The sequence below is a fragment of the Protopterus annectens genome, chromosome 5.part1 (genome assembly GCF_019279795.1).
Source record: "Protopterus annectens isolate FY-2018-M chromosome 5.part1, PAN1.0, whole genome shotgun sequence".
In the NCBI taxonomy this organism is placed as follows: Eukaryota; Metazoa; Chordata; order Ceratodontiformes; family Protopteridae; genus Protopterus; species Protopterus annectens.
In genome coordinates, this window is record NC_056736.1 from 757,764,659 (window position 1) to 757,777,464 (window position 12,806).

Consider the following 12,806-nt stretch of genomic DNA (forward strand, 5'->3'; position numbering starts at 1 on the left):
TCTCCTGCTCAGCTGGTGAACCTGGGAATATTGAGGCAATGTTACAATTGCCTCATGTACACAGACAACCCTCTCCTCCTCCCACAAAACACAAATACATGCGAGAGATGCAACTATACGGCCAAACTGGAGGCTGAGCTCTCTCAACATAGGACTGGCAAGACCAGTCAGGAGGAGAAGGTTACCACACACACTATAGACCCAGTCTCACATAGTACCATTACAACCTCAAATCATACACATAAACACACAAAGACATACTCGGAGGCTCTGATCAAAATCTACCAAAACAGCAGAGGCCACCAAAGCAGACACCCAAACAACCACCACCTCAGAACACAACACCTGCAACACATAGACCTCACAGTCAGAGTGTCAAACAGTCACAGCCCTTAAGGCCAAACACAATGCCAGAGACACTAGTCATTGGTGACTCCATAGTCAGACACACTGACGTCCCGCTCACCAGACTGAGTAAGGAGAAGGTCACAGTAAGCTGCCTGTTGGGCGCTAGAATCCGTCACATAACGCAAGCACTCAGGTCTCTCAACAGCAGGTACAAATATGACTCAGTCATTGTCCACGCTGGTGTAAACGACCTGAGACGTACCTCCTTGGACTACATGAAAAGAGACATTGAGGAGCTCTCTGATTATGTAGCCCAGGCAGGTATGACCCTGACCTTGAGCAGTATCCTACCTTCACCAAGAATGATGCCACAATACAGAGATAAGATGATCAGCTTTAACAATTGGCTTAAACACTGGTGTCATTCAAAGGGGATCCAGTATCTGTCTGCCTGGGATGACATGCTGGACAAGTCACGCTGCTTCGCAAGGGACGGCTTGCACCTGTCACCCCTGGGATTCCGGATATTGGCAAAGGCTCTTGCCACCCCCATAGTGCCTTTTTTAGGCAAGGCTCAAATTCTAAACCTACCACCCTAGAACACAAAAAGGAAAAAACTAAGGGTAATGCTGCTCAATGCCAGAAGTCTAAATCTCAAAATGCACGCACTCGAGGCCCTTCTCAGTATGGAGAACATCGATGTCTGTGCTGTGACAGAAACCTGGTTCAAGGCTCCTGAGAGCACCCCAGCTATCAGGTTTTACCTCATATCATGCGTTCCAGCCCCAAAATCCGGACAATACCAAGAAAGGAGGGGGTATCCATATTCATCAAGGACACCCACACCTCAAGACTGGTGGCAACGCACGATGCATCGGAGACCATCCAGGTGCAATTAACCGTAGGCAAGACTGCTCTGCAAATTGTAGCATGTTACAGGCCACCCTCACAAACTCAGGAACCTCACATGGCCTTCCTGAAAACACTAGAGGGGATAAATGTATCACCAAACACCATCATACTAGGTGACTTCAATTACCCTAATATAGACTGGGAACACTACTCAAGCCCAAACACCCTAGCCCAAAAGTTCCTGGAATTCATAAACTCAAATGCCATGGAACAACTAGTCACCATCCCCACAAGAGGAGATAACATACTTGATCTCATCATCACGAACATGGGAGCACAATGTTCAACACCGGAAGTATACCCTCACTGGTGAGATCAGATCACAAACTAATCTCGCTGGAGGTCCTCATCCCACCCCACCTGAAATAAAAAGACCACAGTAAAGAACTTCTCAAAAGCCGACTTCACACTTCTAAAGACTAGTGTAGTCTCCTTTAAGGCCCCGAGCCGGCGGAAAACAGTACTCAAGCCGCTGAATCACTTACAAATGCCTTCTACCAGCACCTGCAGGACTGCATGGATAAGGCAATCCCAAGCAAAACAAAGACTCTTTGTACCAAAGGCAAGCGTCCAGTCTGGTGGACCCCAGCCATAAACAAACTCTACAACAAAAGGAGGAAGCTACTACAAGATAGAGCAAAATCCTTAAAAGGTAAGACACCCTTGATCACTATAAGTAAAAACTAAGAGCTCTCATAAAATCATCCAAAGCAAATTTCGAGAGAAAAATAGCTAAAGACTCAAAAGACAATCATAAGGCCTTCTTTAGCTATGTTAGAAACCTAGGAGGAAACTCCCAGATATGCTCAGAACTAGTTCAAAATGATGTGAAGATTACTGATCCTACAGACATTGCCAACATACTGGCTGACAGGTTCAGTGCAAACTTCTCCCCTTCCCCCAAAAGGAGAGATATCTATACCAAATGATTGCAGCCCCCAAACATCTCCAGCGCCCAAGTGAGAACTGCTCTCTCCAAAGCAAAAACACAGCATCCATGGGACCTGATGGTGTCCCCGGCTGTGTGCTCCATGAACTCAATGAGGAATTAAACCCACAGCTAGGACAGCTGTTTAATCAAAGTCTTACCTCTGGATACGTCCAGGAGTGGTGCACTGCAACTGTGGTCCCACTTCACAAAGGCGGTGCCTCCACCGACCCTGGAAATTACCGCCCATTAGCTTGACAAGCCTTATCTGCAAAGCCATGGAGAGGATCATAATGGACCTCATAAATAAAGACATAGGGAATTTGCAGACTTTGGATCCAACCCAGTTTGGCTTTGTCAAAGGCAGATCATGCCTTTTAAACTTGGTTGACTTCTTCAAAACAGTCACCAAAGCCATTGATGAGGGAAAGGCAGTCCATACAGCCTACCTCGATCTGGCTAAGGCCTTCGATACAATACCCCACTCGGGTATCATTGAAAAACTCATCAGCTTAAATGTTAACCCATACATCACAAGATGGGATGCAAACTGGCTGAGTGACAGAACCCACAGGGTCAGAGTTGCTGGCGCCATGTCAGACTCAAAGCCTGTCACAAGTGGTGTCCCACAGGGCTCAGTCCTGGGCCCACTCTTGTTTGGCATCTACTTTTCCGAAGTACAAGCAAACACAGGAGGGTTATGGCTGACAAAGTTTGCAGATGACTGCAAACTGGGCGCCATAGTAGAAAACACATCTGACACAGATATCCTTCAGAAGGGTCTCACAGAAACGGATAACTGGTGCCAGAGCCACGGCCTAAAGTTAAATGCCAAAAATGCATAGTCATACCCTTCGGGAAAAACAAGGTTACCCCTAGCTACCAAATAGGTGGCAATCCACTGAGCACAGAAGAAGTTATCAGGGACCTGGGGACCCAGGTTGATAGTAGTCTGTCATTCGACACCCATGTAGCTAAAGTAGTTAGGAAGACCTTCTACATTGCCCACCTTATCATGAAGGGATTCTCATCTAGATCAAGGGAGGTCATAGTCTCCCTTTACTCATCACTCATCAGACCAATGATTGAGTACAATGCCCCATTCGGAATGTATCTGACCCGACACTTGCAGCAGCTGGAGAGGCCACAAAGTTCCTCACCAAAAGGATAAAGGGTCTCAAAAATATGTCCTATGCTGCCCGACTGAAAGAACTCCAGCTCTATTCAGTCGCCGCTTGCTCAGAGGTGACCTTTGCCTAACATACAAGGCCATGTCAAACCCAGATTTGATGAATATGCTTCACCTCAAACAATCTAGATCCATCAGAGCCACAAGGGCGGGAGACTTAAACCTCAACACGGCTATTAATAGGACGTGCTGGAGGGATAGATTCATCACCCAAAGACTCCCTATGCTGTGGAACAAAATCCCGGTACATGTGAGGCAGAGCACCTCGCTGGCCTTGTTCAAGAGAAATCTTGACCAATGGATGGGAGATCGCAGATATACCCCAGGGATTACCTCAGTGTCACTGCTCGACAGAGGCACAGCAAAATAAGGGGTATAGTTCCCCATACTAAAGGGGTGGCGTAAGCCACAAAACGATGGGCTAGGCTTGTAAATGCCCTCGGGCAGATAGCCCAGTATGAACCTATGAACCTATGAACTTGCAAACTGCTGCTCTGTGCTCCTCAACATGCAAACTGCTGCTCTGTGCTACTCAACACACAAAGTAACTGCTCTACACTCACAGAGTTACTGGTACAGTTTCAAAGGTAGTTTTATGGGGAATTTTTAGTTTCTAGGTGTATCTATACCAGGTGCTACTAACCACTTATGCTAAATGAGCAGTGGCAAGCAAATGTGTCAAATTTCTACAGGCCCTGTAAAACACAGTAAACTGGCTTTTAAGCTCTATGGCCAATAAAACAACTAGACTTATAGTTTTCTGATGTGTTTCCCAACTCACATAGATCAGGCCACCACCTACTGCCACTGGATGGACTATCTTCACCCTCTTAATGTAAAAACGCAAAAAAGGTTGCTTGAGAGTGTAATGCTACCACAAGGGAACTTAAGCAAACCACCTGAACAAGGCAATTTCAAGTATTAAGGACCTTTAAAATGATTTAAAGTGCAAAATCAACAAATAAAGCAGTAGCATGCTAAAACAATTAACTGAAGGACAAAACAATAAAATAAATAAATCTCTTATCTGCCAAGGATGAAGCAGGATAAATTCAGGACCCTCACAGAGTGTGGGGAGGATTCCAAACAGATGGGAACTCGAGAAAATGAGCAGGAGACAAATTGTGCTGTAGTTACAGCCAAATAGATGGGAACTCGAGAAAATGAGCAGGAGACAAATTGTGCTGTAGTTACAGCCAAACAGATGGGAACTCAAGAAAATGAGCAGGAGACAAATTGTGCCGTAGTTACAGCCAAACAGATGGGAACTCGAGAAAATGAGCAGGAGACAAATCGTGCTGTAGTTACAGCCAATCAGATGGGAACTCGAGAAAATGAGCAGGAGACAAATCATGCTGTAGCTACAGCCAAACAGATGGGAACTCGAGAAAATGAGCAGGAGACAAATCGTGCTGTAGTTGCAGCTCAAATACTGATTTCTTTCTCTGCAAATTTATCTGCAGAAAAACTTCAGCTTATCAGTTACATTTAAGACTGGATATGCCTGTTGGAACCATGGTTAGGCATCCAAAATATGCCAGTAATATGTAACTAAATGTCTAGCCTTGAGTTATTGTGTAATATTTGTCTCTGGGTCCCTTTCCATAAATGATCAAGACCCAATAGGGCTAAGCCAACTGACAATGCATAAACATACACACAAACATACATACATGCATACATACATACATGCACACATACATACATGCATACATACATACATACATGCACACATACATACATACATACGGGTCTAAACTAAGTCAGTGAAATGGCACTACAGCGAATGCTTTTTCACCAACACATAAACAATGAAATCCCACAACAGCAAAACCCCAGGTCACCGATTTTTTTTTCCAGGGAAAAAAAATTGGTGAACCATAAAAGGCAACACACGACTTAAAACATAGTAGAGTGGGGGCTTTGCCCCTGACACCCACCAATGTGGGGGGCTGTGCCAACCACACAACCCCTAACTAAATATGCCAACTCCAAAATCACACTACAGTGGGGTAAAGAGCAATGTCATGGCTCAGACCAAGCAATTTTTTTCTCTGGCAAAAAAATCGCTGACCTGAGCTGTCATTGTTGTAAGATTTCATTCTATATGTGTCAGCAAAATGACATTCGCTGTTATGCCATTTCGCTGACTTAATATAGACCCCATAAATACATATGTGAATAATACTTTTACTAGAAAAGCCAAAACTGTGCAGTTGTAAGTTGACCAGAATATTGTGATTTTGCTAACATGAATAATGGACGAAATTCTGTAAAGTCATTCTTAATAATAGTTTCATTTTTATGGGTGATGTTTATGTTAAAATCAAGAAACATTTATTTAAAAAAATGATATAAAATGAATATGAATGCCATAGGATCATTCATTTCCCTTCTTTCTGAATTTTAGAGTACCACTTTCTACTGGACAGATGGAAGCAAAATGAACTATAAATACTGGGCCCGTGGTTCCCCTTCTAAGAACTTGCAAAGCTGGTTTTCTCCAGCTTGTGTAGTGATGGAAACAAAAGGTGACTTTGATCATTTCTTTATTAATGACATGATTTGCTCTCATTTGCTAAAGATTTGTTTTGCCTTACTGTAGGTTTAATTTTCATTTGTATATTGTTAGGTTTGATTTCATTTGCACTGTGTGAGCTTTTAGTCAGTGCCTTTAGTAAGAGCACTTGTTATGAAGGCAAATAAATTCATGGCTCTGAAAGCTATTAAATGCTGAGATGTTACTAAGGTGTGACAAACAAAATCGCAGTACAGTGAGTATATTAAGGCTTACAGCATTCTCTGTAGTTACACAAAGAGAAAAAATAAATTAAAAACATAAACTCATTAATTAGCAATTAAAGCTGTTCCCATAACATTCAGAAACATTCTCCAGATTCCAATAGGCAGAGATGCACATAATGTGGCCAGTGTGTTTGTGATTCACATACACGCTCAGTGCAAGCACAGAGACCGAGCAGCAGAGCTGTCTGACGTAGATGTTAATTGAGATATAATGACATGGTAATGACATGGTAATGAGATGGTAATGAGCAACGGTATTTAAATGAGGAGATCCACGTATTTATTTATTTGACATTTCTTTACCAGGAAAGTCTGATTGGGCCATTTTCAGTGGAGGCCCAGGGAGAAGAGCTCCACAATCACAATATTTCAAAAACCTATTTCAGATTATTTGCACTGTATTCAAATGAGGTACAAAAATGGTGGAGCAATTCAGAAATATATAATGAGTATAACATAATGTGCAAATGCCAGTGTTAATGACTGCAGCAAAATCAAAATTTGCATTCAGGATAGTCACAGGAATATGCTAGGGCTAGCCACAGCACCAGTGAGCATATGTATGCAATAGACTATTAGCAGCACTAAGAGCCATAATCATGAGTGGTGTCTCCCTCAGACTATGCTTAACATTGTATGGTCTTCATAACACCAACATTGTAACCCAGTATCACATGGATAGTTTCACCATAAGAGACCTGGTAGATATGTGTTGGCCACATCGGAAGGCCACTGGTACCACGTCTCCAGGCCACTGGGAGTCTTGGACTACCCATACCACTGTATACAAAGATATGTCTAGCTGTACGTATACTAGCTATAAGGACCTTCCAGCAACTAACAGAGAACACAGAGGGGGTATCTGCATCATTTCCTCAATGCCATGCTGCAGCATGGGGGTGGGGGTATATGTGACTTCCATGTACCATAGAGGAGAAAGCCAAAGTCATGCAAGACATCTACAAAGTAGCTTGTTTCGCTGATGTGTTGGGATCATAATCTATATCCACATTGAAATAAATATCCCACCTGGAAACCTGGGAAGAAGGTATGTGAACCATAAAGGGTATCACTCTTTTAACAGGCAGGTGGTCTGTAATGCATAAGGTATAATCTACAATGTATCTGCAGGTGATCCAGGCAGTTACCATGACCCACACATATGGCACACCTGTGACCTTTACCTTAAAAGTTTGTGAGGAGATACTTTTCACAGGGCCATCTCCTTGACAATGCTGGAGATGGTTAGAATTTTGGTTTATGAAAGCCACCCAAAATCCCAACACTTTGACAAATGTTGACCCCCCCCCTTGGCTGACCTGGTGTGACTCAGTTTGAACTCTACATTACCTACACTAGCATACTGCAGCTCCTGCACAATGGTGTCTACAGGATTGGAATTGGCCACCACAACAAAAACTGTTTCTCCCAGCAATTAATCAGAATAGGTTACACATATAAAAATCCTTTGTTAAGCTTTCTCTTACAGTGCTGTATAATTAAGCAAGTCACCATTCTGGTCAGCCATATGGCTCTTTTCTACTTGAGTGTTTGCCTCCTTCCCCTGTAACTAAAGTACACTGACTCTTAATTTGTCTCTCTGACCCTAATTTTTACAGGTATGCCTTGTACCTTTCTGGCGTTCTAACACTCAGACATAGATTCCTGTTGAATGTTTTACTTACTTGTCTGACATTTGAACAAGTAACCCTTGTAAAAATCCTCAGAATTGTATACTGTTGGTCTGTCTTTCCTGCTAAACATAAGTAAAATTAAAGTGTTGAGTGCAAGTAACATTAAAGTGTTGAGTGCAGATTTTAGGTCCTTACATTCAACTTACCTCTGGTGTGGTGTCTTGAGTCAATCAAGGTATCCCTCTAACCACTCCTACTGCCTTCTCTTTTCCCCAACCCCCCTATTTCCTCAAAAAGGTTAAACTGTTACAACTTAGTGCAGGCATTGGTTCATCCCTGCTCCGCTTACCCTTGCTTCACTCGGGCTCCCTTCGCACCCCACCCTGCCCCCAAATCCTTCCTGGCCCTGGTGCATTTATTGGTACTAGACCACACCCCACTTTTTTAAACGAATCGGTAACAATTTGTCGCTCAACAGCACCACCCTCAACCTGATACCACCAGTCCTCCAACTCTATTATTCCTTTTGCCTAAGTTTCAAGTCTCATTCAGTAGGTATGCTATCACCCAAAATAGTCTTAGTAACTCCACTTCTACCCATTACTCATCCTATATCTCCTAACTGTCTACGAATGTCAGTGTCACCCAGGTTTCCACTACCCTAAATTTCAAACATCCATCCCATCTACAACAGATAATGCCCCCTTACTCACTCCCCTCATGCTTACCTCCTTAACCCCTAAATACTACAATCTTACTAGAACTAGTTACATTTGTCATAAAACTAGACACTATTACAAAACTTTATTCAAAATCTTAAAACTCATACTCAGGATACACTACAACCTCACAAAGGATGGCGACATCCACCCAAACCATGGTCCATCCCCACCTGTTGGCCCTAATCGCCCTACTATATCCCCTACCACCATAGCTCCAACAAATAGACCTCTTAACTCACTGCTGGCCTGCCATTTGAACATTAGGAGCATAAATAATAAAACTCAGTACCTGCATGCCCTCTTAGCTGTTCATTCCCCAGATATATTATGCCTAACAGAAACATGGTTAAAGCATGCCACCAAGGACCATGACATTCTGCCACCAGGGTACAATATGTTTCAACTAGACTGTACCACCAGAAAGTGTGGTGGGGTAGCCATACTTTACAAGTCTACCCTATCTGTCAGCATAGACATCCAACAACCATCCTAGTTCAATAATGCTGAACGTCTTATCTCAAAACTACAAATTAATAAAAACAAAAATGGAAACATTGTCTGTGTCTACATTCCCCCAGGGAGGAACAAAACCTTAGACAACTTTGTATATTGGTTATCCAATAACTACCTCCAAGAAGCAATTGTTCTTGGGGATCTCAACATTGTCTGGAACACTTGCTCTTGTGAAACCCCACAACCCACTTAAACCTCTATGGATTTACTCAAATCATAACCCACCCACCAGGACATGAAAACCCAATAACAAGGAAAGTACCCTAGATTGGATACTCATCATTACCCACCATCTTCAATCATATAAGTCAGGCACTTTGCTTGATGACCTCAGTGACCAATGTCTCACCTATGTAGTCAAGCTCAAAGTAGACTGCTCCTATCAACCCACCTATAGAACATTAAGAAACAACACGAATTTTATTCTCACCAAGTTTCAAAATGAAGTTAAGGCATGCAACTGGTCAGTACTAAAAAGTCTCCCCCTAGATGAAGCAGTAGCATACTTTAACACCAAATTCCTTGCTATTCTTAACTCCCATGCTCCCAGCTGCTCTATTAGAACCAAAGTTAATATTGCATGATGGTTTTCTAAAGATACCAAAACCAAAATTTCACTCAGAAACAAAGCATGGGCCACCTACCGAAAAACAAAAGCCCCACTTGATCAACTAAGATTCAGACAGCTAAGTAATGACACCAAAAAATCCATAACCTTAGACAAAAAGAACCTCTACTACCATCTACTGCAAAAACACCAAAACAAACCTCAAAAGCTCTGGGCAGAAATAAACAAACTACTCCACCCAGGCCAAACCGCCACTTCAACCCCCTCAGCTTCCCAACAAAAATCTCCAGTAGACATTGCTAATAACTTCAACAGCTTCTTCACATAGACTATCCAGTCTCTAGTCAGCCAACTCTCTCCCAATGGCTCTAATCCTAATGTAGCCACAGCCAGTACCCAGACATACTTTACCTTCCAACCTGTTCATACTCAACTTATTCATGCCCTATTTAAGAAACTAAAACCTACCACCCTGGCTGCCGACCTCCTCCCAGCAGACTATCTGCAAAAGTCTGCTGACACCATAGCATACCCCATCTCAGTCTTGATCAACAGAGCTATATCTGAAGCTACTGTACCCACTATATGGAAAATCTCCCATGTCATACCTCTCAATAAAAGAGGCAGTTCCACTGAACTGTCAGACTTTATACCCATAGCTATTCTGTCAACTCTAGCTAAAATTATGGAGAAGTGTGTACACATACAGCTCATGCACTACCTCACACAGAATAAGCTCTTGTCCAACTTTCAGCATGGCTTTAAGCCACACCACAGTACTACTTCTGCCCTCCTCTCTTTCTCTAATGTCATTAACCACAACCACAATAATAACAAACTATCCTCAGCACTACTTCTAGAACTATCCAAGGTTTTTGACATGACTGACCATAAAATGCTTATAAATACCTTGAAGGCCTTCTCCTTAAACAACCATGCACTCCAGTGGTTTCAGTCCTACCTGCAAGGCAGGCAACAGGCAGTCCTATGGCAGGACAAGCTATCATCCCGCCTACCCATCACATTTGGAGTTCCCCCAGGGCTCGATACTAGGACCCCTTCTTTTCTCCATCTTTATCAACGACCGTCATTCAGTCATCCCAGATGCTACCTGCATTCAATATGCAGATGACTCCACCTTGATTTGTTCTGACACCTCGCCAGCTACTTTATTCACATTAACCCAAAATTCCTTCAATATAGTGGAAAAATGGCTCTCCAATCAACATCTAATCCTAAACCCCAACAAAACTAAGCTGCTCCTCTTCTCCCCCCACATGCAGGACCCCCCTGCCATCCTTCAACGTAACCGCTAACAATGGCACTATTATCTCCCCAGACGCCCAAACTAAACTACTGGGTTTCATAGTTGATAACAACCTTAAGTTTGATGCGCATATCAATCAAACTATCAAAACCATTAATAAAAAACGTGTCTCTCTTTACAGAATCAAACCTTTTCCTTACCCCACTTCTAGAACTGCAATTGCCTGTTCCCATCTGCTATCAGCTCTTCTCTATGTCTCACCTCTATTCTCCAACTTAAACAAAACAGATCTTAATAAACTATCATCCTGCTATAACCACATTGCTAGATTTGCTACTGGCACAGCCTACCGGACACCACTGTCACAAACTAAATCACCTAGGATGGCTTGAACTGCCCAGCCTACTGCAGTACAACCAGCTAATAGTGGCAATTAAAGTCCTTTACCAACCAGAAAATACACCTGCATTAAAAAGTATTATCAGCCCCTACACCAGCACCCAACCACTGCAGTCATCCACTAGACTCCTAGTTCAAACATACAGATCCATCTACTCAGCTGGGGACTCGCTGTTTGCCAACTCTGTTGGAAAAACATGGAACAGACTCCCAGATGACTTGACCCTAGAACCCTCACTAACTCAATTTAAAAACAAACTCAAGAAATACTCCAAAACTCATTGGTTATGTCCTTGCACTAACCCCGACTAGCGACCTCTCTATTACTTGGGTGCCTTACCTTCAACTATTTCTAACTTTTTTCTACCACACCCTTTCAGGAAGGGTGAATTGTATAACTGCTGCTCAGTGTGTCTTAAACCTGAATGTAATGTTATGTATGTTTAACTTTTAAAATAATGTTATGTTTTGTAAAGTGTTTTATAATAAGTTAGTACTATATGTGCTAAATGCTGGTACTGCTTATGACTGTAATCTGCTTGAAACTAGCATTTACTAAATGTTCGATGTGTATTATTATCTTGGAGCTTTTCTCCTTGGGCCTCCACTGAAAATGGACATATATCCAGTCGGACTATCCTGGTCAACAAATGTAAAATAAATAAATAAATAAATAAAATAAACAATGCCTACAACTATGCTCTATCAGACATATGGGTTGCTTCTTGTTCTTATTTATTTCATTTTCAAACTGGTATTATATTATGAAGTTACAAAACTAATAAAGCATTCAAAATATAGATGGGTTGTTGTGGAGCATGATTTGGGCTTCACTGTCTGGATGTATCTAGTTGAGACTTGTATGATTCGGGCACATGTGCTGATATATAATCAGTGTGTGAAATGGTACATGACATGCAAGTTAAGAAGCAGTTGTGGGAAGGAGGGTAAATTCAGGATAATCATCTCCCAGCACAGCAGACACTTGAAGGTATGTGAGGGAAGGAGTCAGTGACTGACCTATAGCAGCAGGGATTAGCATGCTAGATGAAGGTGGGTGCAGTATGCCATAACAATGGAAAAGAGGCAGCAGTTGGCACATCACCTTGGTCCACAGTAAAGTATATATACAATGGTAAAAGGGATGCATGTAGACCCAGTACCAGACTCTGCTTTCCCTTGAATAAGCTGGCCACACTGCATCAAATATAGGTAACTTAAGTAACAGAGTACAAAGGGCAGGGATCATTTATACATGTGGCAGAAGGAACACAAGTTTGCTGTGTGCTCTACAGGAATATGTCTGGGTGCTGTACAAAATGCAAACTGTATAGCACACTGTTTGCAGGACTGAGATGGGTACAGATGGTGATTATTGAAGAACACTTTGGGAAGGGTCACTGTCATGGGTTGTCTGTGCCTGTGAAGCATTGCATGTTGCAGTGCTGGGACACAACTTCATTGTTAGGTACTGCACTATGAGTCAATATAATGGACAGGTACATGGCATGAATGGGAGAT

At 42.5% G+C, this 12,806-nt stretch overlaps 1 protein-coding gene across 1 annotated transcript in view; it reads left to right on the forward strand.

Moving 5' to 3' along the window:
* The window catches only part of LOC122803313 (galactose-specific lectin nattectin-like), a 171,082-nt gene that overhangs the window by 126,073 nt on the left and 32,203 nt on the right, over positions 1 to 12,806 (forward strand). Inside the window, exon 5 of the mRNA XM_044072880.1 lies at positions 5,788 to 5,908. Coding sequence (XP_043928815.1) covers positions 5,788 to 5,908 — 121 coding nt within the window. The remainder of the gene's footprint in view (positions 1 to 5,787; positions 5,909 to 12,806) is intronic.